Raw genomic sequence first — 26,910 nt, 5'->3', positions numbered from 1 at the left:
ACCTTGTGTTACTATTTTCGTCATATATTTCAATGGATTTCCCGACGCTCAACAGGACGCGCCAGTGACCATGAAAATTGCTATTCAAGATGATAAAACATCCAAACAGTTCTAATCACTAAATAAATACTAAAGCCCGTAATCTGAAACTTGCATCGAGTATCTTTATTTATGATAGTTTAAACGTAAATTACTGTCATTTAGCTACTTATGTTATTTTTCGTATGGATCTACATTGATAACATAGTATATTTGCTGCGTATTGGCAATATAAGTTCACTTAAATATATATTGGTCGTTATATTTGGAATAAATGCTTAGTTAAACACTAATTCGAACGCAATTACTCATAGTAGCGCTAAAAGCAATCACCATGAATCTGAATGACAAATGAGGAAATTAAAAGACATTGGATAGTTTTCTTACGTGCGATGCGATTGGACAGTGTTGCCTCAAAGATCACTAAAGGATCGAGTAATTCAGATTTAAGCCAATCATAATGTCTGCTTTGGTAAAGAGCTAAAATCACCCTACCATTGGATAAGAGGATGCCTTTACTCTATAGTACAGATACTTTAATACAGTTAACCTTATCGTTTACACGTGCAAAAATCTTCCAAGAATACAATTGTTGCAAAACAGGATCATTAATTTTTATATTAAAAAGCAATTTGGCACGTGTTGGATCTACATTATCTTTATGTAGGCGCTTTTGAAGGCAGAACCTTCAAAGTGTAAGGTCCAATTTCGCGCAGCGTTTATAGGCCCGTCGCATGGAACATGAAAATGTTTTGAGTGAGAAGCAGCCACAGTATATGATATCACAGCTATATACTTGCAATGGGAGATACCGAACAGGATGATATTCATGACGATTTTAAGTGTGAAATTAAAAGACTAAGCCCAACCAACACTCCAAAGGACACTGTAGTTGAATACAAGACGTCAAATCGACGGACAGCATTAAAAATTGGACTATCTGTGTCCATTGGATTTAATATATTATTTGTCGTTTTGTTCGTCGTAGTATTTATTATGTTAAACAACATAAATGCGAAATTGTCTCGACTTGATCAACATATAACTAAAGGCAATCTCACAATATTGAATTCAATGGGAACGAAGGATGCTATAAGGGATCGAAAGGTCTCTACGTCTAAAGATTTTACGGGACCAACTTCACCACAGAAGCCATCGGTAATATTTGGAATATATGTTTTCGATCAAAGTTAATATCGCAAGTATACACGTCAATATGGCTTAGTAACAGTGTCTTGAATATCCAGTTTTTATAAGACTATTGTTGTTTAGAAGATATTTAGTTGCGTTTCGTGAATGGTGTTGCGTATTAGAGTTGACCCTTTTCTTTACGCTAAATTTATATCTTTTAGAGCAAGACGCCTACTTATACTCATACTCCAAGCAAATATTCTACCACCGTACCAACTATTGTAGATGTGAATACTTGCAAATGTCAGGGCCCGCAAGGTATGTATTATAGTTTGAATGTATTTGTTATTATTTATTGAACTGCACATTTGCCTATCTTCGTATCCAAGTCATAAATTGTTTATTCTTTGGGATGAGTAACCACATTTGAGGTTAGAAAGATTAACGATTTTGATACATTGGCATGTATGCATAAATTAGTCGATAAGGTCTAATGTGCTTGGTCAATATAGGAAGTTTTCAATTAAATACTTGTCTATAGATACCACTGTTCAACTAGCATATTGTATTTTCCTTTGCGCACACGGTGCAAGCAATTTTTACGTATACAAGCTGAGGCGATATTTCCTGCGTCGCTGGATTATTGATCGGCATGATATCAGTAATTGATATTTGGATGAAGCAACAGTTTAAGTCGCTCACTCGATCGGAACGAGATCGACACGTTTGCATTGTATTCGCAAAACTTTACGACATCGATTAAAATGTTGTGCCAGCACTACTTATTTCGAAGGAATGTGCCTAGAAAATGAAAAAAAATTGTTCGGCTTACTCTGTAAGCAAACAACAAGCGTACCGAAGCATATCGTGTTGGAATCCCAAACATCGATTTTACATGTAAACAATAGTGTGAACGAAGTAAAATCAGATAACAGTGTAGACACGAGCTAGTAGGTGGCAGCATGCACCTCCCTCAATCATATTGAAATCTTTTCAAAAATACTGTCGGTCTTTATAAGTTCGAGAAGGAAAATCATTACTAGTAGCGGCAAACCTGTTTCTTATTACGATTTCAAAACCATTGAGTCTGCTTGTAGAGCTTTCTGTTCGGCAATTAGTTGAAATATTGATCACTCCAATGTATTTTAAGAAAACAACTCGTAATTTTGAAATATTATCAGGGTTATCTCACCTAGAATAAGAAAAATTAACTTGGTTCTTATAATTTTCCATCATATTAGTCAAATTCAAAAACGTACCATTTTTTGATATGTTTGTTGAGAGCTGACACAAGAGTTATATCCTGAAAGTAACAATAAATTAACACTACAGCCACGATAGATCGCAGTGCGCCTATCACCACTGTCTTAAAACTATAGCGTATCTTAACTGCCCATATTTAAATTGTGGTACACTTTTTCATGACTTAAATCAAAGTTTGCTTATGAAGAAATTGCAACGTACAACAACACGTGCGCATAACATTATTTCTGATTGTATTTATTTAACCACAAGGGTATTGCTCTATAATAACAATTGTCAAATATTGTCGAACTTGCTATAAGAGTTTGACCAGATATTGACATCATTTGACTTAATGCATAGTTTTTAATTTTGACGATTCGCGCGGAATTCTTGTTCATGTGAACATACATGCTTATTTGGTATATGTGTTGTGTCGAGATTATTCTGCAATTATTTTTTTTGCACGATATTGTAATAACTCACGAGAATATTGCCGTAACGTAATATTTACTATTCTCTTTACTTTAGCTTTTATTATTACTCGATTTTGGATAATTTCGAACAAAGTTCCACTGTAGCATTTAAGCGTCCGCTTCTTAAACTTTGTTTGTATTGTGCATACATAAGATTGATGAAGTGTTTAATTAATGAGAAATATTTTGTAGTTAACGGTCACTCGGAGTTTCCTTATTTAAAAAAAAATTACTTTTACTTTTAAATTTACTTTTTACTAAATAAAATTTACTTTTTTACTGTTTAAAATAAAAGATATCATTTTATTTTTGTAACGTCAACATTTAGCTACTCGGAGTGTGAGAGTTTCGTTTCGTTTCAGTTCATGATTTATGACAGTTTTGACACTTTACTAGAAACGGGCATTCTCTTCATTGGAATCTATATTTATACTCCCAACGTAAATTGTGTTAAACGACTCGAACAATTTGAAATATATAAATATATTTTTGCACTGGTAACAATTTGATAAAGTTGGAAATGGTTGTCAATTGAACATTCAGTGGAGTTAATTAATGCTGTTAATGTAAGCTAATGGAATTCATTGATCGAATATTTGTTTGGCGTATTTAAACCGTAAATTTGTAATAACTGTGATTAAATGAGATAAGTACTATCGTGTGATACGATCAACAAGAAGACATGCAAAATGAAATATAGCAAACTTATAAATAGCATTAAAATTTGATAATGATCGCCGCGTAAATGTTCGAGTACCATACTCTTGCAATCTTTGGAAGCAAGCTAAAATCGAATGTGAAAGTTATGGAAATTATCAAACTTGATCAATACTCAAAGTGAACATACCTCTAAGTAGCTAGCGGATTTCATGTGTTCAATTTGTTGATTGACTGATTATAATAAGAATTGTTATCAAGTATCAACTAGGACGTGCTCTAGTGCCTGTCTCCTTATACACTTTCACCAAGCTTCAAAATATTGAAGGTTTATAGACAAATTATTATATTAATTGCAAAGCATTCGCGAGTTTCAAATTTATAAAGAATGTTAGCCAATATAAGACAATTAAAAAATCATTACTCCAGAATAAAATCAATATATGTGCATAATTTTAGAATACAAATCGGGTGGCTGATTTTGTTGTTGTGTAGTTGTGATTCAAAAAGAGTGGCTCATATTGTAGAATTCTTTGCCCTTTAAGCTGTCAAATTATTTACTTATGTACTTCATAATTTCTGTTAACTATGTGTCAATCTGTCTGTTAATTGTGGCACATAAAGATGCAATAATATCTAGTTGCTCATCATACATTAGCTATGTTGGTAAAATAATGTTATGAATTAAGAAGTTAAATATAATTTTCACGAGGAAAAACATTATGACGTCATTCAAGCCACGACGTTTAAAAATTTGGAGAGTTTATTGCCTCTATTGTCGAAACGCCTTTTTTTCTTCGAGATAAGCTATTTTTTGTTTCTTTTTAGGTGAAAAAGGTGAAAAGGGTCACAGGGGAGCCAGAGGTAAGCATAGCATGGAATGGATTACCTTTCCTTTTCTAGGACATCTTTCATTAGCTAATATATTAGAACTTTATCAGGGGCAGATTTAGCTGTTGGCAAAAAAAGCTATGTATTGATGAGATTTTTATTTTTTGAAATTAGTCACCATTGGTATAAGTATTGTGTGTAGGTGTTTAATGTTTCCTAACCGCTACTGGTCGTTATGAACTCTTCGTACAACTGGGGGCAACCTTCGCATTTGTTTTAAAGACTGTAGAAAAGTAATAATAATCAGTTTGATTTTCCTTTAATGTACGAATATTCGTTTTTATAAACGTTTGATTTTGATTCATTAGCAAATTAACAAGTTTCTCAGATTACTGCAAGTAAATGTCAATGATATATCAAATGAACTTTGTTTGGTTCAAAAACATTCATTTGGGAAATTTTTGTTTCTAGTTTTGGTTTTCTTTGATAAGTTTTGTCCGATATTACAATTAATTTGTCTTTTTGTCTCTACTAATTTCGTCATTGTCAATTACCACAGAAACTGCCATCATGCCAATATCGATGATTACAAGGCATGTGTTTGTGATATTTGTGTGATGTTTTAAGATAAGACGAATAAATTATAGCGGTAAATGACTTGATTTCAACGATATTTTTTGATTTTACAAGTTTAGGAATCAAGTGTTCTGCTACTTTGTGCTCAACATTTGATTATTGGCACAGTAAAAAGTTTAGTGTATACTATCGTAAGAAATGTGATTCATAAGTCTAAAATTTATATAATCCTATCTGACGCGATTTACCTTTATAGTTGAACCAGTATTTATTATTTTCGACGTTATGATTTCATTACCAAGTATACTCTCTTTGAAATGTTTTGTATTTTGTTTTTTTAACCAATTATTTTATTTTGCCTAATTCTAATTTACACTTCAATAGCAATGTCGCATTTAATTTGCTAAAAACTTTTGTATCGGCGTCGGTATGTTCTGTTACACTTTAGCTGCCACGTGGCAGTTCATATGTACAACATGCAAATAAGTCATTAATGTTTTGCATATTTCCCATTATTAGGAAAGAAGGGACCAAAAGGTATGTTAAATTTTTTTTACAGACATTCTAACTTCAGCAAAAGACGAATTATAAAATCTTTGTAAAGAACATAAGATTACAATATCACAAGCTCTTCAAATCAGCGAGGCATACCTTCTCAATCATGATATTCTAGTATATTGGATTATAATACACGTCTCTCATGGAGACAATTTTAAATTGAATGTGTGAAGTGCATACGTTCGAGCGAGCGAAATTTGATAAACATCGGCTTATGCAAAATGCTTTATTAAAACCCTGCATGAATTACATGTCTATTGTGCTAGATAATTGGCATTGTCTAATTTTACCCTTCAGCTGTTGAAACATATTTTTTATTGCGGCATTTCTTTTGTCTTCCACTGAAAATTGTCTACGTATCAGACATTGTTGTTTATTATCTTATTGAAATTATTATTTTGTTATACAGCAGTAAATATTCTTCTTTATTACTATTCTTGAAATTATCGTAAACGTTACTTGCAATATAACTGACAATTTTTGGTCGGAGTTACGGTTGCTAGCATTTCATCAAGGTTAAAATGATGTTAAAATGCGCATCTGGTAAAATTTCTAGATTAAATTGGTGTGATACTAATATAAATTCGAATAGTTGCTGTCACCCATTTATGACACATATAGAGAAAATGTTACTTACAAAGAATCGTTTCTTTCTATCGAGCCTGTAGAGGTTACGTTTGAGTGATGTAAAACACTAAAATCATAGATTTTTTGTTATCGTTTTAGGTTGGGCACTTTACGAATTCTTTCATTAATTAATGATTATATTTACTGATACGTTTTAATCTTGTTCTTTGAATTTCAGTCAACATTCATCTTTGCGAGGTTCAATTGTTTCAAATTGATTGAAAACATAAGCCTGTGGATATAGTCTCTGCAATCAGCAGGGTCAATTCGAACACCAACGTAGAATCCAAAAAACTTAGGAAAAATTCTGACCTCTTTTGTCAAATGTTATTTTATTGTTGTAGGATCCGTCGGCCGAATTGGACCAGTTGGTGCGAAAGGTAATAGTCTATTTTAATGAAAAATGAACATATATACATAATTTTAAAGGTATAGCCAGAGAAGCATATTTATTATTTAATAATAGTAATGTTATCCATCATTTAACTTACGTATATACCAGTTTTGGAATGGTGAAAATTGAACATCCATGCAAGAGCGTATACGTCATCTATATTTTTAAAATCTTATTATGGTCTTATTTATTGATGTTAAACGTTCAACGAAATTAACGTTGAAGTGAGACTTGCGTCATTTTATTTTTTGTAGGTGACGCTGGTGAAAAAGGAGAGAAAGGTTTGTTTTTCTTCATGTTTCATGATATTCAACGTACAAATTTAAGTAGAACTGGTAAATAATTTTAATGTAGAGAAAAGGGGATTCCGTCAAAGCTATAATACTATTATTATAATATGATTATTTTTTGAACCGACGATGGATGTTAGTAATGTCTTATACAATGAATATTATCGCATCAATATTTATGTCAGTTTATTTAGTCTTATGTCGGTTTTATTAGGATTATGCAGAAACTAGTTTCATTTTTACTGCAAAGAGTAAACAAATAACTGTTTGAGTGACTACTCTTACGTAACTACTAGTTGCATAATTTGTATTCGCATATTTTATATATTTTAGTTGTTCGATGTACTGTTTGAACATTAATTTATAAAGATACTTGCATCCAAAAACAAAAGGCTGATTGAAAATGTCAAGAATGTTCCTAATAACATTATTTGCTGTATCACATTACTCAATTGAGTTTCTCTTAGAAGGCCTGATTGACTGCTGATAAAGCGTATTACGTAATCATAATGATTATTCATTCAAGGTGCTCATGGAAAACCGGGACCTATTGGCCCGCGTGGTTTAAATGGCTTTCCTGGTCCATCAGGCTCAAATGGATCGCGAGGTATGAAAGGTGAACCAGGAGTATGTGACGCCTGTAATATATCGTTAACGGTAAGAACATAATTTAATTTGATTTAAAAGTTGTGCAACTACCATATTTCATTTGAAGATTTAGATTAATGAACACTTTCCCATATTTATGACTGATGAACACCCGGTCAACATCTTTAATTTCACACTGTAAACTTTAGTTCATAGTTTAATCAAGAACTTGGCATCATACCCGTATTCAATAACTCTACGTATTTGACAATCCTATTTTGTTTTTCAAGGCGAAAAAGGAACGACCAATTGCACATTTGATTGGTATCTTCGATCAAAAAGGAATGCCAACATATGGTAAGAGAAATACTTAATGCTAGTTCTATCCATGTTTCTTTCATCTAAAAGTCTCACTGAGATTCGTTTCACGTCTTTATGCGTTAGCGAATGGCTGCGCTATGCAATGCTTATTGTACCTCCCTGTGCTTTATTCTACTGGCGTAGGTAACGAGAGCAATTAGTACTAGCATTGTTCACTAATCAAGGAAGATCGTACTTTCTTAACGTACACAACAAAATATTCCCTATACAAGGGCGAAGAACCATATGAACAAGGGGAAAAGCATTTCGGTAGTTACCTTACTGCACTGTGCTGGCTTTAAAATACACAAAAAATGTCGCTGAAAGTTGTCACATTACTGGACTGACTGATTTTTGCAATATAGAAATAAGTTCAATTCGTAATCAGTAAGCTATAAAAATAATCACTCACATTGTCCTATTGTTTTAGTATCAATATATAAATATATTGATTTTTGTTTAAAGAAAAGCTTGACGTTTGGACAATAGGAAAATATGGTCAAGCCAGTGCTGGTATGGTGAACTTTTTTACTGAACCCGGTAAAATCAATATCACGGAAAGCGGGAACTACTTCATTTACAGCCAAGTATATTTTCAAATGCCTTTCGGGGATCCAAAGACGGACGCAAAACTTTCTGCAGATGAGCAAAGTTACATGTCACATTTTGTACTGCGAGAATCTAAAGGAGAGATAGCAGTTCTCTTAAAGGGCGTTCAAACAAATGCATATCAGGGAAAGAAGGCAGGTTTTTTTACGTCGTTTGTCAGTGGTGTATTCCGTTGTAAAGTGGGCGATTCACTTTTTGTGGGAGTCGATAAAAAGTTAAGTGCGGTTGTAAATACGAACATGGATTCGACGTTTTTTGGTGCATTTAAGCTATGATTCGTCGATTTTTTTCGACGTGGAAGCGCGAGATTCCTTCATCTTTGATCACCATCCTTCTATATGACCAGGTAACCGGGTGTAATCAAGTTGAAATAACCTGTTTATGTTCCCTGCGAAGCAGGTTCATGGACCTAACATGTTGTAGGACGTGTAATAGTACACCGTTTGTGAACTTCATACAAACTGCTTGTTCATTATTTTTATTACTTCGTGCACATATGAAATGAGTCAAAATTTGACAGTACTTTCAACTTCGTTAATGCAAGCTAACATTTACTAACACAGTAAAAAAAATAACATTCTTCTGAGAGCATATTACAAACATTTTCATTGTTAACAAAACCTCAAAACGCATACAACATATGTCAGTGCTTTTGATAAGTATAGACGAACATAGGTAATGACCATATCAATCCTTCCTATTTGTTATAAATAAAATCAACCATCTTGGAAACTTTTACCCTCTATGCAGTCAATCATAAACTTTGTTGACGTCTAATTTTATCATTAAAAAGCACTTGATTAGAACAGAGTATGTAGAAAATATATTTTATGGTACATATGTATATATATATATTTTCAAACTTATATATATATGTATATACAGCTACAATATGTAGATCACGTGTGGTATGACAAAATGTGCAATGCATAAAGTGGATTACAAGCAAACTTGATAATGCAAAATGTGTTAAGTAGTTTTATCACATTAAGATGGATAATAGGTTGCTAGCGCTAGATTATTTGCTTAATAATATATAATTACATTGTTTACTTATTGACTGACAGACATAATTTTACGATGCGCTTCTACATTAATGATTTTGGTGAATATAACGTCTTACAGCATGAAGCCTTATGCAATGTATACTTGAGAAATACCACATCGTTTAGTCGCTAATGTAATCAGTAAGTTCGCTTTTTTGAGAACAAACTGGCGAAAATTTTGTTCCAGTTAATCTCATTCGTGAGGAATGTTGTTCATTTGTTAGACTTTATAAGAGTACAAGCATGAGTTAAGTTGCCAATTAACAAATTTAGCTTAATGCTATATAGTAACCAAGAATATTTCATGAAGATGCATTGAAAAGAACGACACTAGTTTATATCATGTGAAGATATGTGCCAATAAACACAACTATATTTTTAATTCTTTTTTATAAATATTAAAATTTCGATTTCAAAATTTTAAAAATATCTTATTCCCAAATTACACCTTACCCACGATTTCTTTTGATTGAGAACAATATACATAATTGATTCCATGCGAGAATTCTTGGTTACTAAAGAGAGCATAAAAAGGCTTTGCAAGTTATGTTATTTATTTGTGTTTACAGACAAAGGATATAACAAATTAACATTGTTGTACAATGTTTTTTTAGTAGAAAACACGGTCAAAAGCAATGAAAATATGCGTAAGGATTAGCAAAGTAAATATTTCCTAAATATTTCAAGGTTACTGTGTGAGGCATTTATCCGATTAGAAGATTTGGGGAATGTGTCTTTCGTTTAAATCGAGGCAGTTAAGTTGAAAAATTCCCCACATCATGGGTAAACATCAGCTCGCTCCAAAAACCGATCGAATTTTATGTAAGACAGATCACAACAGCTACTGCACTTATAGTTTATATCTTTTATTTACTTCATTCTTTGACCTTGTTGACTACAACTGAAAAATCCGTTTATATGAAATATACGATAGGTATAGGAAGAAATCCTTAGGTTAATGTATAGTAAACACCTCTATGTTAGATAATATTAATAGCAGAACCTTTATGGGTTTACACTGAATTAGACAGATATAGTCTAATGAAACGCGACCGTTGTAAATAGTAATTCCTAGTTATTATTAGATTGAGGTTTGAGTATGTATTTCAACTGTTAAGCCTGTTGCAGATGAGCAAATATATGACTGTAAGTCCTGTCATCCAAGAAGTATTTAGAAGTTTCTTGTTTGGTTAATCGTGTTAGTTTAAGCATAGTGGGTTTGTTATTCGTTTTAAATTTGCTCTTTTGTACCTGACTTAATGACATTTCTCAAAACCCTACCTTGTATCAAGGCAAATAGTGCACTCTAGACTGTAAATAAAGTGAAATATTAAAAAAACCGTGGTTATTTTCACCTTCACACAATTTTCTTTCTCGTCTCGCATGGTTCATAAAAGGGGCCTTTTTAATACGAGTGATGTGATGGAGTACCATTTAACAGTAATAACACGGATGAGGCAATGGTCTAAATATGTCACACTATGAGGCGAAGGTATAAGCATCTTATGAAACGAAATCCTATTATTACTATTATATTAGGTGTCACTAATATCAAGTTTCATTGCTATTGCAAAAAACATTCCAAATAGTTGCGGTACAACATGAGTGTGGAAGTTGAAACTGTGGTTAAACAATGATAAAATGTATGCTTCATTTAACATTGGCGAAACTGTGTATTCTATGTATTGCTAATTTATGTTCTAATAGTTCTAATGTTGATTCATAGAAACGCAGGTCATTAACATACAATGGGTGTAGAAAAACTGACCATGTCATCAATAACATTTATCCAATATGTCCGTACATGAAATAACTTTTCAATGCAATAGATGTAATGAATTAATTTACGATGCCTGCTTGAAGAAGGTATAAAGTCGGAGAAGAAAAATTATAAATAAGGACAATTTTTCAAACTATACGTCTATAGAAAAATTTTAAAGGTAACCAATTTATGTATGTTGGTTAAATTATATTTTCTTTAATAATGCGCCAAGCGCGATGAAAGAATGAGCTAACATAAGGAAGGATGAGTAACAATGTAATATAATTATACACATCAATGTATTTAAAAGCTGGTGCTAGCTTTATAGACACATATACATATTCATATAAATTTAGCAACTTTGTTATAACAAGGCAAGCTAACAAAACTTCGTAAAGGTTTTTAAGCTACAGATATCACATCATTTACTTTTGATTTCAGTATACTAATACATCAACAAACTCTGAAATTTTGCCTTTCTTAAGAAATCCCTAGGATTTAGGCAATAAAACTCTATAAAGCCCAATTAAACAACTTAAAAACCACGTTACGATTTGTAGTTCACAATTATAACAGCAAATCGACGGAAACGTTAAAGTTTACCGATCTACTTCACCGAAAACGACATCCATTGTACCTAAAAAACATTTCCCAAAAATTGTTCAAAAGAGATCGATCCAATAAAAATTTTAAATACAGGCGATTTCTACCATTATGTATCTTATATACCTAAGTGTTGTATATGAATTAAACAAAATATTTCTGAGAAAGATACTGTAAAATACTTTGCCGGAACTGACACTTGCTAATTTGCTAACACGAACTTGGCTATTATAGTCTGGTAAAACCATTCTATTTTCAATATTGTTCTAAATTTAAGACTTTAAAAAAAGAAATCAATCCGCAGACATCATTGTGCAATTTGTTATGAACAGTTGATTGACATTTCCATCGAGCAGTAGGTTCTTTAGCTGTACACAGTATGTGAGAAGGAGAAATCAGTTGACAAGCGCAGAAACATGTTGTACATGTTTGATGTAGAAACAACAAACACCAAGATAAAAATGAATTCATTAATTACCTATGATTGCAACAACATCAGCAAGCATATGACCCTTGCTCATATGATGTAACCCAGCCTACAGGTGAAAGAAAACAAAAAAAAAACTTAAAAAAGAAAACTACGATTTTAAAATACTTCAGACATATTTCTCAAGCAAGACCAGACTAAAAAAAAATCAATAATCAACGGAGTATGTGGGTGTCCTATTGAATAATTATTTACTCAGCAGGAATAGCCAATGAAGTAATTGAAGAAGACAACGTCAAGTGTTAGTTTGACAGTACTTATCAGTGATGCTAATCAGATCAACGATCACAAACAGATTTGGCTGAGTTTATATTTAAAACAATGGTTAAATTATCGTTTATTGCCACCACTTACAACTTGGTATTGATGCAGTGGTTGATTTCAATTAGCTAAATCAGCCTGTGATAGATAGTCCATTTTGGATGGATGGAAAGATTGAGCACATCAACATACAAGGGCGAAAACTGAGAGTGGCACAAAATCATGCATTTTTCAAAAAGCAAAACTTTTTAACTCGTAACCAACTTATTAAAAGAGGAATCATCGTTTAAAAGTACAGACGTAAGATTAAAATAGAAGACATTTTTGGAGCCTTCACATGTACATATATTAAGTATATTTAAATAAAATGTAATTACCCCATAAAAATACTAGTAAATAAAAATAATGATGGCGATGAAAAAACTTGATTAAATTCAAAAAATGAAAGAACAATTCTTTAAATCATTTATCATTTATTTCTTTTGTTAACGAATTAAATTCGAAAGAATAGAAGTACGTACCAAATGGGAAAATCCTGGTGCTTTAATCTTGCAACGGTATGGTCTACTTGAACCATCAGAAACGAGATAAACACCAAATTCACCCTGAAATTTGTTAAAATTCAATATACAGATTGTTGTACCTATGTAATAACATGTTAAAAGATACAGTTTGTTGTACATAAATATCTAATGTCTTGGTAAATGATAATTATTAAAAGAAAAAAATTAGAATAAGAAAGACACTCATTTCAACATACTTTAGGTGCCTCTATTGCTGTGTATGTAGCCCCTGGGGCACCTGATATCCTTCCGTATAAAGTTTAAAATGATGAATTAAAGCTTCCATGGATTCCTGCAAACATCAGATAACAACAAGTTTTATCTGCATTGCAGACATGTTTGAAATCAATACTGACGTAGACAGATCATAAAATAGCTAAGTACTATCGTGCGAAGATAAGTTAAATATATGAAAACAGAGACTTTGTCGTTATGAAAAATTCAAAAGTTGTCTTAAAAAGAGCAAATACCATGGTGAATGGTCAAATACTAACGAAATAGTTCTTAAAAGAACTGTTTAAGCCAAAACACCAAACCAACAATTCTAAAATAACTTTTTTAAAGGTAAATTCGGCCATTTCGGCAGACTGCTCATCAGGTGTCAACTTTTGCTAAACGAGAGCTTCAGAATCATGCGATATTTATAATACTACCAAAAGTCAACGTCATCTCTAAATTGAGAGATGGCGCTTAAAACGCTCTTTTTAAGTCAATTTTGAAAATATATGAAATCTCCATCATTCATAAAGGTAATTTTCCAGGGGGGTGCTAACCTTCATTTCAGATCTCTTAGGAGGTGATATTTTGGCATCATCAATCTTCACTTCACCTTCAGGCATGCGATTCAAACACTGTGTAATAAACAATATAATTATACACAGGGTTATTACTCAAATTTTACGGCAAAGTTAGTCATTTGATGATTTTCATCATCACTGCATCATCATCAACTGGAACAATTTAATGTTTTACCCAATATAATTATACACAGAGTTATTACTCAAATTTTCCAGCAAAGTTTGTGATTTGATGATTTTCAGCATCACTGCATCATCATCAACTGGAACAATTTAATGTTTTACCTGTATGATAATGTCACAACTTTGCCGCACCTCCTCGACGCGACACAAATATCTGTAATGCGTCATGATGTAAACGATGAATAGATAAAAACATATAAGTAATATGATTTACGACAAACTATGTAGCTACTCATTGGTCTGCATTCGTCGCAGAAGTTTGCACGACCACAGAGGTCATCCAAAATTAAAAATGCGAAATCTGAGGATGTCTTTTTGTGAATCATTTCTTGTGTTCCAGGTTTTCAGATCAAAATTTCCCAACTCGACTTCATGTCAAATGCTCTACACTTACATAAATCTATTTATGCATAGTAAGAGCCCAAGAAAAACGCAGAAATCGAAAAAAGGTTATAGCAACGTCATTTTATACTTATGTTACTTCTGGCGCTTTTCAATTATTACGTCGAGACAAGCGTTTTGTTTCTTTTGCGCATCCTGCAAACTCCATATTACCTGTCATAGCAATCACCGTTGACTCCAATCGGAACATCAAAATCCACCTTATCGTAAACATCGTAAGGTTGTGACTTGCGTAAGTCCCATTTAATACCAGAACCACGTACCATAACGCCGCTGTGAAATAATTCGTGCTTTAAACATTAGAATTAAAAACGAAAATTTGCAATTACGTGACATACGGAAAAATCATACCTGAAGCCAAGATTTAATGCATCTTCTGCAGTCACGATACCAATATCCACAGTTCTTTGTTTCCAAATACGATTGTTCGTTAACATCTGTGAAGTATCTTGCTTTTCGTTAACTTCATCATAAAATATTCAAATAACGTAAACAGTTGATCATGTACCTCTTCAAGTTCATCCATTCTTTGGGGAACTTTTCTTATTACTTCATACATATCATCCATTAATCCCAGTGGAAGATCCTGTTTGATTACAAGGATAGATTTTAATTAAAGATATGGTTTTGTAGCAAGTAGGCTAAAACAAAAATATATAGCGGATAACAAGTTCAAACGCAAATGTACATCAAATTATAGAACACAAGTCATAAAAATATGTATAATTTCATGCTGTGTCTAACTTCAGTCTTTAGCACATATTGACTATGATATTGGCTGCAATGTGGAATGTGTATGGACAGGTGTACATTTGCTTGAATACAACACAGTGGTTTTCATGAAAACAGGCTACTTACAAAAATTGATTATTTCAACATGAAAAAAGTTAACACCTGTGCTACACCTCCTGGACGTACATATGCTGCATGCATTCTTGCTCCGGATACGCGCTCATACAGTTCCATCATCTACAAATTAAAGAAAGATGTAGTTGATGATAGCAAAATTTTGTAAAATGAGGGATCTTCTTAAAATATGTTTACATTCACAATCAAAAGTATCTGTGTTGTGTGTATTGCAGCATGCAGCAAGTATATTATATTTATATGGTCAGACTGTCAGTACAAAAAAGGATGGAATCCCATTTTGCTAAAACGGATGATGATGAAAATATAGGCAATGGAACCCAGGTCTATAACATAAATCAACATGGCAATGTAGTGTAGACAACATTATACTTTGACAACTATTATTAAACACAATATTGTACAATGAAACAAAACACTGAAGAAGGAATATGGCATTGAATAAATTGTAATTCACACAGATCCCATTAATGTATCGAAGACAAACAACTAATTATTTACTTTTTCTCTCTCTTCAAAAAACCAAAATACTGGGGTCATTGCTCCAACATCAAGGGCATGAGTGCCAACAGCCATCATATGATTTAATATACGAGTTAGCTCGGCATACAAAACTAAAGTTGTTCAATATAAAAATAACAAAGTAAGAATATAAAACATTCATAAACAAACACTTGTGGCAATTTCAGACAAGTCACAGGAAACATATGTATGCATATTTTACAGAAAGATGTGCCAAACCTACAAAAGATATGTAGATAATGTAGTTACCTCTAATCCACTTTGCTCTCTCTGGCACCTCAATATTAAGAAGATTTTCAACAGCAAGAGAAAAACATTGTTCATTAGCCATCATAGAAACATAATCAAGTCGGTCAAAATAAGGTAATGCCTGCAGGATAAATATTTTCATTATGTACATGTCAATAAGCATATATATGTCAGAGAGCAAAATTGTTAATCTACTTCAATGACAAAAACCTGAAGATATGTTTTATATTCAATTAGTTTTTCTGTTCCTCGGTGCAACAATCCAATGTGTGGATCTGCTCTTTCAACATTCTAAATTGCAAAATCAAAGTGAGTGCAAATAAGTCAAACTCCCTCTCTCTCTCAAGCAAAACACTATTGGTTTGATAATAAAAATTGAAATGCTTTTCTATCAATACAATCAAAGGTTGTGTTTAGTTCATAGTCTCTAAAAGGTAATAATATAAAATTATCAAGATAAAGCAAGATGAATATCATAAATACCTCTCCATCAAGCTCAAGGACTAAACGTAATACACCATGCGCGGCAGGATGCTGTGGTCCAAAATTTACAGTAAGATTAGTAACTGCAGCTTCTTCAACAGGTTCTAAATGACATAAACATTAACTTGTAGGGGCCTAAAAGTGGAAACATACTTATTCTATATAATTAGGTATTTTTGTTTTAGTAAATAATATCATTTGTGATTACATTATTAAAGTGTTAATTTCTCATTATTGTCCAATAAACACTGTCATAGAGCATGAGTTCATGAAAAAAAAACACACACAAGGGAAATGACAGATTAAATTGCTTTCGCACATGATTTGAACCATGAAGCAATAATGAAATACATCATGGCTTCAGTACGTGTGCAGTGTACCCAAGTCTGAACTGATCTTTTGAGGTATAAAAATTATAAAAAGAGATAGTCTTTACAAACTATTATTCACCATTGATATCCCATTTTCTCGACTCTTCGTCAGGATATAGAACATTTCCAGTCCAATCATTCAGTTGGCCAGGTAATTTATACTGAGGTCGAAGTTCCTCTTCAGCTTCTTCACTGACCACACGTTTTAACGTCCTGCAATAATTGTGCACGTTAAGAGCACGTTTTTGCTGTCAATAAATGCTTTCACTATCTTGCCTCAATGGGATTAATGAAGGAGTTCGCTTTAGAGATCTTACGGTGCTTGCCAATCCGCCCAATCGACCAAATACATGAGAAAATTGAGAAAGAATCGGCGCCATCTTGAATAATATGACATTGCAATGATTGCATCATCAGAAATCCTACGATGTACCTAAGTATACATGAAAAAACTACGACTGCCAAAGATAAATGTTTACTTTATTCGGAGTGTCATTTGTTATGTGTTTTACTGAAAATATTTCAGTTATTTAATCGACTTTATAAATATGTAACATCGCCAGTTCAATAGACCACAATCAAAAAAAGAAAAACCAACGACAAATACACCCAAAATATTTTCTTCTCTTATGTAAGAATTTTTATGCTCATTCTATGGAAATGTAAAAAAATTAATTTTTTGAAAAAATGAACTATAATTATGCTGAAAAATTTGCATAGCAGATGTAAAAGTTTTGGCTTAAAATTTGGTGATTCCAAGCAAAGTTTTGGTATGAAAAAATGTTGGTAAATCTAAATAAATTTAAATCAGTGAGTATGATATTGAAACAAGCTATAGTAACATTAACCAAATTAGCAACATTCATAGGCGTAGGAGCAAGGAGAGTGCTAGGAAGGTATAAGCCCCCCTGAAAATATAGAGTAACAATGCCAAAATCTAAATCATCCTTCTTGTACTTAATCTCTGTAACTTTTCCCTGATATATGCGATTTACCATCGCACAGATTGCAGGAACTCCAAGAACAAAGAAAAATATGACTTAAATTGACAAAAGGATAACTGTCAATGTTTTAAAATTTAGTGAAGACCGTTAAAAAGCACAAGTTATGCTAAAATGAAATCCTAATCGTGGATATAATTTGAATCAGCACGATTTGCGACATCATAAAGACGTTAATCTTTGTCAATGTTTAGTAAAGCTCATAAACGTCTTTACGCCCATTCAAGAGTGCTTCTGATATAGTTCCATTCTTAACTTTTCAGAGAGTAAAAACGTTACATTCGTGTTTCTGTGGAGCAAAAGCGTCCTCACCGTCTAGTCATAATACATTCTAAACTCAGTCGGTACCTATGATGCAGATCTACAATGGCTTACGCCGTTTATTTGTGGAATCCTAACAACTTATTTTTCTTCACCGATTTTCTTACAGCAAACTTTATCTTCAGTAGAGTTTAGTATTTTTACAATGCAGACATCTTCATAATGATAGGGATAGGCTTTGTTGTGCATTAATTTGCACAATAAAATATCGATACTTGTAATCTTAGTATACTTTGCAAAATGCAATTATAAGCACGTGTGAAAGTACACGTTAGGTAAAATGTTGCATCATGATGAAATCATCGAGCACTACGATACTAACAATCAAATGTGTTCAATTAATTGTAAAAGTTTGTACACAAATTAAGGCTGAAATGTAAAAAATTGTTACATGCTGATTGCTATCGTCACGTTTCATAAAACATATGTACGTCTAGCTGTGTTCTTGGTTATAAACAGTGGGGATAATTTTTAGCGAATAAATCACAAGACATTTCACACATGATGTCAGCAAATATTTCTGTTATTTGTGGTAATCAAATTCTTGTGTGGTAACACTAGTTGACATGTGACTTCAGTCATGTTCCTCAAAACGTGTTCCAATTTACTTTTTTCACAAAATAAAACGGCGGATTTATAAAATTTCACTACCGTGTTAGTTTTGATGCGGGCCTTGGGACTTGAATCTCGGCCAATCAGAAAACTGCATTTTACTTAAGTTTATATGCAGCTTAAGTACGAAAAAAATTTCTTATAACAATGAGCAACTTCTCAGATATTAATATCAGCAACCAAACGTTCGATGGAGAAAATTAAATCATTGTTTTTATGGGAGTACTGGTAGGTGGAGTTGGGTGGACACATGGTGGTCTTATCGTTGAAAGATAATATTTTAACAGTTTGTCATTAATTATTTTCCCGCAGTTAATTTAATTGAAACTATGCCAAATATTTAGCTCATCAGCCAAGGCAAATCACATGTATGAAAAGAGGAGTGGCCGGAGTCAAGTAAGATTGACTGACTGCGAATGAGTGAAAACAATAGCGGACCTGTTCATTTTCCTCGAAATCGGCCAAAATTCGAAGATTTCACGTGCAAGTTTTCCAAAATGTGCAATCCTATGAACGATAGGAATAACCAAACAAAGCGCACCAAGAAAGTCGTACAATTTCATGTTCTCATTACAAACCGCATTTTAACTTTAGCCTAGAGTAAAGCGACGTCTCAAAGGTGAAGATTTAACAGTGGTTTATGTTTTGCACTGGACTTTGAAAAATACATTTGGCCTTGTGTTTCAGTAAAGCAGTGTAGTGTTTAAAACAACAGAACAGGAAGACTGACAAATGACAATGAAGGAAAAGACAACCGGTCAATCTTCAGTGCATCATGTAACAGGTCGCAAATTTCTTCTAGAACATACATAATTAGTAACTTGTAATAAAATTACTTTTCTAGAATATATTTATGAGATTTAATCCCAAAGATGTGATTAGTAAATTGAATGATATAGAATTATTTCACCAATAACCTGAACAATTCGAGAAACCTTTTTCCATTGTTGCCAAGTTCATTTAAAAGTGTTGTCATGTTTTCTACAAAGTTCTTATACTCTCAAGTCAAAGCTGATTAAGATTGAATAATATATGAACTTCAAAACAAACATGTAATATTTTGAACGACCTTGGTAGCCAATAGTGGAAAAGCAATACAAAATAAACTGTAAACATCCATCACCTTTTATTTGTTTGCAAAATGTACATTAAATACAATAAGTTTCATACATGATTGAGATCAAAAGCTTTCAACCCTAGCAAGTATTTTCAAATGACATGGGTAACTGCAAATATTACATGATAAAGCAGCACTCTTCGTAAAATGAGTATTAAATAAAATAAGATATTTGGAAAGCTAAGTATTTTCAATAACGTCAATCGAAAACTTGTGAAAATAAGACCTTCTTGGTGATTAACAACAATTTTAAAATATCCTATCGTTCTTTATAATTGTGTATAAATATAATAAAAGATAAAATAGTAATGAAGAATTCTAACGTTGTTTGGAGCTGATGTACTCACTATAATGAACAGAAACCTTCTCACTACGATACCTAACTAGCTTGGTAGCATTACGAACTTGTGGCGTTATTGTACCTCTGAAGCCTCCTTTTCGCAAGAGCGAGTCAATTGCTTCAACTTTGGTCCAACCTTGAAAGAATATGCATGCTGAAGAATACTCATCAACGCTTAAGCTTTGGTATACAGCTACCCAAAAAGAAATGCACTCAAGCTTTGAATAGTAATTATAGATAGCGATGAACATCATCCACGTCAAAGATTAACTTAATAGAGAACATGACAAACATATGCAAAGCTTTAACTAAAGCAAGGAAAGGATCCACCAGCTATCAAATATACTACAATTTCTTGTCGTGTAGCTTATATCGAATGTTTTGGAACTTTCTCCCAATTTTACCCAATTAAACAATTTTTTGCTGGTGAGCAGGTTTTTTTTGACAGCAGGTAATATTATGGCAAGCCATATTATTATAATATCAGTTGTCACTAAATGTATTTCGTGTGTGGAAGGTGAGGTGACGACGGGGTGGGTGGGTGGCGGCTTTTTTGTATTTGACCAACTTGGAGTCCAGGTTCGCAAGTGATCCCAATCATTGAGAGCCTGACCCCCGACTACACCTTATCACACCGAATAAATTTCGGTGGAAAGGAAAATGACAAAAAAATTTGTTCTGTATATCAACGCAACGTGTCGATAATGATGACCTAATGCAATGCCCGTGAATATATCATGCGATATGCGATACTCGTTTCCAGTCTGCGCGCGCCGTTCACACGATATTAACCTTGGTTACTGCATAACCTCATTAAACACATCTGAGGACATGCAAGTCAAGTTACAAAGGTCAAAATATTTGTGAATTTGTTAGAAAACACATTAGTTTTTCGCAAAAACAAATTTTCATACCAAAATAATACGATGTAATTTAAAGAAAGTAAATTACTTTTCTGGCACACATCACAGTTATACTGCACCTTGTTCTTTAGCCACCTCCGGTAGATATGTTGCTGTCTTTTTGTGTCCTTTTTCATTATAAAATTCTATCCTTATACCATGAACACCAATCTAGTAAAGTGCAGATGAAAAAACTAAAAAACACATGGTAAATGAACATCAAACAGAGAAAATCTTTTAAAGAACAACCCATAAAAATCTTCGCTGAAACTGAAAGGAACGGTTTTATTGGATTTATGTATAATGTTAGCGATGTTGTATGGAAGTGAGAAGTTGCGTACGAGGGAAAATGAAATGGTAATTCTGAAAAGAAAAAACAATGACGAGAGCATTGTGTGGTGTGTAATTGATGGAGAAAAATAAGACTGACATTTTGGTAAAGAAGTTGAAACCAAAAAACATTGATTCAGATGGCAAAGGCAAACTACGTGAGATGGTACGGGAATGTATTTAGGAGAGACATTGGTATGCTCTATGAAAAGTATTGAAGTTTGAGGTGAAGGGCTAAACGTGGAACAATCCTTTGATAAAAGTGAGATTGTGAGATTAAAAGTTTGAGTAAAAGAGATTATCAATGTAGCGAGGTGAACTTGGCAATCTGTGTATGAGGATAAACCAAAATCAAAATCTAAAATTAATTGATTGATTAGACATAACTATTCGGAAACTGTACCTCCCAATCAAAACAGTTATCTCCATCTTCAAAATTTGTTAACAATGACACCGAGCACGACAATCTACACAACTCATCAAGTGTTACAGGAGAAAATCGATTATCTCTCAAGGCACTGAAAAGAGAACACTAAAATAAATGTATATTTTAAAAACAATCTTTCATTGAGCTCGGGTGTGGTTGCGTACATCAATAGTTACAAAGGAATAAAATTTCATTGAATTTTATGTAGATGATCTGAAAGGTGCATGTTGTGGTAAGATAACTATTAGTCTACCAAGTGGAAACAAAAATTAAACTTTTAAGCGATAAATCTAAGCTTTTCTCAACTTGTAATCAAGTGCTTCACAATGTGTGTAACACAAAATATTTCAATAAAGTGGTTCACTTTTTCTTCTTTTCTTCCTTAGGGAATAGTCAAATATACACTTCTACCTAAAAGACGTCAATGTGACGTCACTTACAAACTCCAATACCACTCAGCCAAAAACGTCAAGTTCCAATAGCAGATAATTTGTACGTATATATTCCATGAATATTTTCATTCTTGTATGACATGAAATTTTTCTTCAATAAACACAACCCTTTGGTCTTATATGACTTGTCTTTGCTGTCATGATGACTGTCGACCTTAATGACACTCTGTGCTTTCGAACTGTGTACTTTGTGGGAAAAAAGACATCATGCCTGCAAACTCCCTTTCCCTCCACCCCCCACCCACTGACCCCAGATGTCACATTGACGTCTTTTTGGCTGAAATGATATTTGACTCTTTCATTATATGTACTATGATTTGTATATAAAATATCCTCCATAAAAATCTATAAAAAACCAGTGAAACATAAATTCTAGTGAGAATGTGGGCTGAAATTTATTTAAAACAATGACATATGCTTTAGAAATCTTCACCGACAACAAGATAGTTGACATCAATGACGGCAAGTTTTAAATGTCTGTAGTACCTGGATAATGTATAGTCTTTTAAACCAACATGTAAATTAATTGCAGTAAATGTTCCAATACAACCACGTAGCTTTTTTTCAGAGCCATTGCTTATTTTCCACGTGACAAACAAAGGACTGGAATTCAAAACAAGTAATAAAAGTTATGGGGCTGGATTGTTTGAGTTTCACTTGGTTAATCCAGTAGTGTAGCCAGCCCGTAGATTTTTTCACACAATGTAGATTTTTTCAAGCAATGTAAATTTTTCATCATAACCATTATTGATTCATTTATTGTTTTTACAGTGAGTGAACACAAAACAATTTACATGGCATGAATAAACTTGCAGACTGGGTACATCACTAGTTCTTGAACGGCAATAACATTTTTGTTGGCAAGAACAATTTAAATCATCGCAAAGACAAAAATATTATCAAGATATTTATGAATTTATGATAAAGATATTTACAAATAAGAATTCTACAATTACAAAATGGTTAAATAAAAATGAACAGCACGCCATTTCATTAGTATGTTTGTTACAGCCATTAGTGTTGTTTTGAAAGTTTTTGGCAATTAAAATTAGTGTGCAATAATTTATTTCAATAAATCTTGATTCGCCTCTTGATTTTTTAGAGTCTATTATTATTATTACCATATATTTCAGTAGGAAGCTACATACACAACACAGTTAGTAACATTTGGAAGTGCACAGTCTTGCTTACTTTTAACTTTTAGTTGTTGAAAAAAGGCTTGAACAGAACTATCATATAATTGTTTGTAGTGGGTGCAAATTTGATTCAAATAAATTTTATAATGTGAAAATTTGCAACTTCAGTGAAGTACACAATTCAAGAACTATGATGACATTCATGCCTAAAATGTGAACAAAATAATCAACTTGGGAAAGTCATCAATCAACTACTGTATATTTTTCCTTAGTTCTTACACAATTTTGTATTTTTTCAATAGCATTAAAGCCAAATATTGAATAATACAAAAATATTTATAATTTAATAAATTTATATAGATCTTTTAACTAGGAAAATGCCATCGACATGATAAATTTAAAGAAAAATGCTATCACAACACAGATCGAACGTAGTTTAAAATGATCTCAACAATAAAAATATTTTAATTACTTACAAAGCTGAGTTAGTGAATTTTGGTGGTTGCGGTGATCCTAAACGCTTTAAATGTGCTTGCAATACATCAAAACAAAAGAAAGCCATTTCTTTATTAACTATTTGATCTGTTTGTTGGCTAAAAGAAGCATTTCGTCCTTGCCAACAACTCATTATAAAATAAACTCGCTTCTGATTAAATATTCCCTATTAAAGTCACTACTGCTCGCTGGTGTTATTCTACCGGAAGTAAAATTTTTCACTCAAAACAACGGAAGCGGTTATCGTTGCTGCAGACTGCAGGTGCAGGCCACTATAGCAGGCGTACATTTCGTACATCGCACTGACATAGCACCACGGGCACCACTCAGTGGCACCACCGTGGGTACCACTGCATGCATGGCACTGACCATGGCAATGACCCAGGGGTGGGCCAGCGCTATGTTTTTTGGGCAAAATTTAGCCGAGTAGCGACGTAGATTTGTCGACTAAATTGCTTAATGCAATGGGACTAAGTAGCTAATGATACTTCTAAGCAAACTGTGAAAAAAGTAAAAATAAGCATGAAACACTGTATGATATAAAAATTCTTTGTGCAAGCAAGCAATGTTGCCCATCAAGCCCGGTTTCCACATAATCGTCAAATCGTCAGTCGTCGAAGAAACACCTGATATTGGCTCAGCGATTAAATGGAAACATAGTTGATGGTCAGGAATACGGATCGTCAAGACGATCGATCGTCGATATAGAATACATCGAAGGCGCTAAAGCATAGCAAAAATATAAAAAGCTTATGACATTATTTAACCTTGATTGTGCTGCATTTTTCAAAACGGCTCAAGCTTTCGTAAGATTTAAAGGGGGTTCTCGACATAATCTTTGTTTGAACAAATCTTCATTTGAAGAATGCCAATAAAATAGACCAGTTTCATCAGGCACATATAAGTCACTATGTCAGATTTATTTTGCAATAGATCTGTCTAAAATTTAATATCGTTCAATCGTTCATAAAACTGCGTGTTGGATGCTCATAGCCTGGACACCAAAAATAAATTTGGACTAGCACAAAACAAGTGATGCGGTGACAACACAAAATACAGTTACAAATATAAAATGATGACATGGCAAAGATTCTCACTAAAAAAACACCTTAATCACAAGTGTATAGTTTAACCGCCATGAGAAAAAAACCCTTAAATGTATATATGTTGTAGTTTTTAAGTTTTTTTTAATAGAAAGGAAAAGAGAAAGGTGGAAAATTTATCAAATTTATATAATTTAATAAATGCTATTTACAAAAATCTACAAAGTAAACTGATATACATTGATATATGATAAATTGATATGAATACGAGAAACGCTGCTTATTCATTTAACTGGCACAGTAAAGCAGCACCTCGAACAATCCAGTGATCTTGAGATTTATTGGTGGGCAAATGAATGGTAAAAACATAATTTGTAGAGTGACCAGTTGTTGAAAAAGTCCCATGTCGAGCACTAGTCTTGTAAACTTAAAAACAACAAATCTTATCTTCGAATACCAATGATAACATTATAGCTCTTACATATTGGTCAGGAGAGCTCCCCTCCCATCAAGTAAGTTTTGCTCAACAGCACTGTTTGTGCATCAGCTCTCTTGAAAAACTGTGCTCAAGAAGAATCAAGTTAGATTGCATTTATAGGCTATCACATTTTATAGAAAATTCAAATAGATATACCTGGGCAGTCATAATAACCAGCTACGGATTTGCCATGCGATTTTATTCTAGGCATGATGCATATCTTTGTTCTTTATTAAGATCAATAATGACAAAAACATTATGATTTATGTCAAAGTAAAATTTAAATATTTGCGCACAGTTATAGTATTTCCAGACATTATAAAAAGGATACAATAGGAAAGGGATCGTAAAGTTGTTTGAGCAATGATTCGCCAATCATCTTAAAAATGAGAAAACCTTTAAATTACGGTATAATTATGCACAACCTAAAATTTATCCATTCGATAAGACAGTTTCATACATGAAATTGGCTACTCCCTGATTCTCTATTTATAGCACATCCCGTACTATGACCCTATCTTTAATGAAGATTGTGTGCACAAGCTTATACGCTTAGTGCTTACCATTTTACTTCGATCCCATCTTGCTCCTTCCATGAATAAACCGTTAATGTAAACGTCATTTTCCTACGAAAGAAACAAAACCCAATTTTGAAACATCTACAAACCCATGCACCAACACCGCATCATTTGGTGTATGGAGTCAAACAGTAATATAGGTATTGAATAAAATTTATTCAAAATTCTATTTGTCTTCAAAAAATAATAGTTTCCACTTTCCAGCTTATTTGCATGGAACCTTTCGTTGGTTACATTTGAACTACAAAAATTTACAAGTGATTTTATTTTGCCAGAAGTAAGTACCCTTGAATAAATGAATAAATGAGGGTTACATTTCAAAAGGTTACACAAGACAGCTTGAATTGTTTATCTTAAACACGAGGAAAAACTTTAATGGTTCTAGAACGTACGTACATGTTTTGTAAACACTTGAAAATCATCTGGTTGCACTTCAAAAACAAAATCCAAGTGGTCAATGGATATCTTCTCTTTGCGTGCATAATTCTGGGAGACACCTTGAAAAAATTTTTCCTACAATTTCATGTTCACATAAACGCACCATAATAACTGGATTGCGACAAACGTAAATATTAAGTTCAACATGAAGCAAATATTTTTCATTTTCTCTTACCAGTTAAGAAAGATTGTGTGAAATAAAACCCAGAGAGCCAAAACACTTTAGGTGGACCATAATTTGACCATTTCTAAAAAAAATAACAATT

At 32.9% G+C, this 26,910-nt stretch overlaps 4 protein-coding genes and 1 long non-coding RNA gene across 5 annotated transcripts in view; 1 reads left to right on the top strand and 4 right to left on the bottom strand.

The window, feature by feature from the left end:
• The first annotated feature begins 571 nt into the window (after positions 1-571).
• On the top strand, positions 572-9,184 carry LOC124446099 (complement C1q subcomponent subunit A-like). Its single transcript, XM_046996906.1, has 9 exons — positions 572-1,197; positions 1,392-1,488; positions 4,374-4,409; positions 5,472-5,489; positions 6,482-6,517; positions 6,786-6,812; positions 7,348-7,478; positions 7,700-7,766; positions 8,235-9,184. Exons 1-9 carry the CDS (start codon positions 841-843, stop codon positions 8,651-8,653), a joined length of 1,188 nt encoding a protein of 395 aa, XP_046852862.1. The 5' UTR covers positions 572-840; the 3' UTR covers positions 8,654-9,184.
• On the bottom strand, positions 1,512-2,337 carry LOC124446100. Its single transcript, XR_006948343.1, has 2 exons — positions 2,225-2,337; positions 1,512-1,971 (listed from the first exon to the last, which is right to left on the bottom strand). It is a non-coding gene; the product is annotated as an uncharacterized LOC124446100 (long non-coding RNA).
• A 2,194-nt stretch (positions 9,185-11,378) lies between the features above and the next one.
• Positions 11,379-17,374, bottom strand: LOC124446098 (NADH-ubiquinone oxidoreductase 49 kDa subunit-like). Its single transcript, XM_046996905.1, is given in 17 exon segments — positions 11,379-11,823; positions 12,268-12,325; positions 13,059-13,142; positions 13,298-13,335; positions 13,338-13,392; positions 13,874-13,951; positions 14,183-14,234; positions 14,636-14,755; positions 14,834-14,919; positions 14,991-15,068; positions 15,377-15,451; positions 15,851-15,963; positions 16,121-16,241; positions 16,331-16,411; positions 16,604-16,707; positions 17,054-17,187; positions 17,251-17,374. Coding segments are annotated over 17 exon segments (1,419 nt in total). The 5' UTR covers positions 17,355-17,374; the 3' UTR covers positions 11,379-11,785.
• A 2,636-nt stretch (positions 17,375-20,010) lies between these two features.
• LOC124446976 (AMMECR1-like protein) lies at positions 20,011-24,291 on the bottom strand. Its single transcript, XM_046997871.1, has 5 exons — positions 24,089-24,291; positions 22,963-23,079; positions 22,001-22,115; positions 21,348-21,438; positions 20,011-20,501 (listed from the first exon to the last, which is right to left on the bottom strand). Exons 1-5 carry the CDS (start codon positions 24,238-24,240, stop codon positions 20,344-20,346), a joined length of 633 nt encoding a protein of 210 aa, XP_046853827.1. The 5' UTR covers positions 24,241-24,291; the 3' UTR covers positions 20,011-20,343.
• Positions 24,292-25,318: 1,027 nt separating this feature from the next.
• The window catches only part of LOC124447070 (dynein axonemal heavy chain 3-like), a 32,260-nt gene continuing 30,668 nt past the window's right edge, over positions 25,319-26,910 (bottom strand). Inside the window, 6 exon segments of the mRNA XM_046997972.1 lie at positions 25,319-25,576; positions 25,785-25,848; positions 25,960-26,007; positions 26,192-26,254; positions 26,603-26,703; positions 26,820-26,892. Coding sequence (XP_046853928.1) covers positions 25,431-25,576; positions 25,785-25,848; positions 25,960-26,007; positions 26,192-26,254; positions 26,603-26,703; positions 26,820-26,892 — 495 coding nt within the window. The 3' untranslated portion in view covers positions 25,319-25,430.

This window comes from Xenia sp. Carnegie-2017, unplaced genomic scaffold (genome assembly GCF_021976095.1).
Source record: "Xenia sp. Carnegie-2017 unplaced genomic scaffold, XeniaSp_v1 HiC_scaffold_22, whole genome shotgun sequence".
Taxonomy (NCBI): Eukaryota; Metazoa; Cnidaria; class Anthozoa; order Malacalcyonacea; family Xeniidae; genus Xenia; species Xenia sp. Carnegie-2017.
Note: the sequence above shows the minus strand (reverse complement) of the source record. Positions and strands in the feature narration are given on the sequence as shown.

Bases quoted from the DNA above. Each gene is read 5' to 3' on its own strand.
- LOC124446099 (XM_046996906.1), top strand. From the start codon at position 841: ATGGGAGATACCGAACAGGATGATATTCATGACGATTTTAAGTGTGAA. The intron at 1,198-1,391 runs GTAATATTTGGA...TATATCTTTTAG, and splicing joins CTTCACCACAGAAGCCATCG to AGCAAGACGCCTACTTATAC. The intron at 1,489-4,373 runs GTATGTATTATA...GTTTCTTTTTAG, and splicing joins CAAATGTCAGGGCCCGCAAG to GTGAAAAAGGTGAAAAGGGT.
- LOC124446976 (XM_046997871.1), bottom strand. From the start codon at position 24,240: ATGAGTTGTTGGCAAGGACGAAATGCTTCTTTTAGCCAACAAACAGAT. The intron at 22,116-22,962 runs GTACTACAGACA...TTCTCTTTTCAG, and splicing joins AAAGACTATACATTATCCAG to TGCCTTGAGAGATAATCGAT. The intron at 21,439-22,000 runs GTACAGTTTCCG...GCACTTTACTAG, and splicing joins ATAACTGTTTTGATTGGGAG to ATTGGTGTTCATGGTATAAG.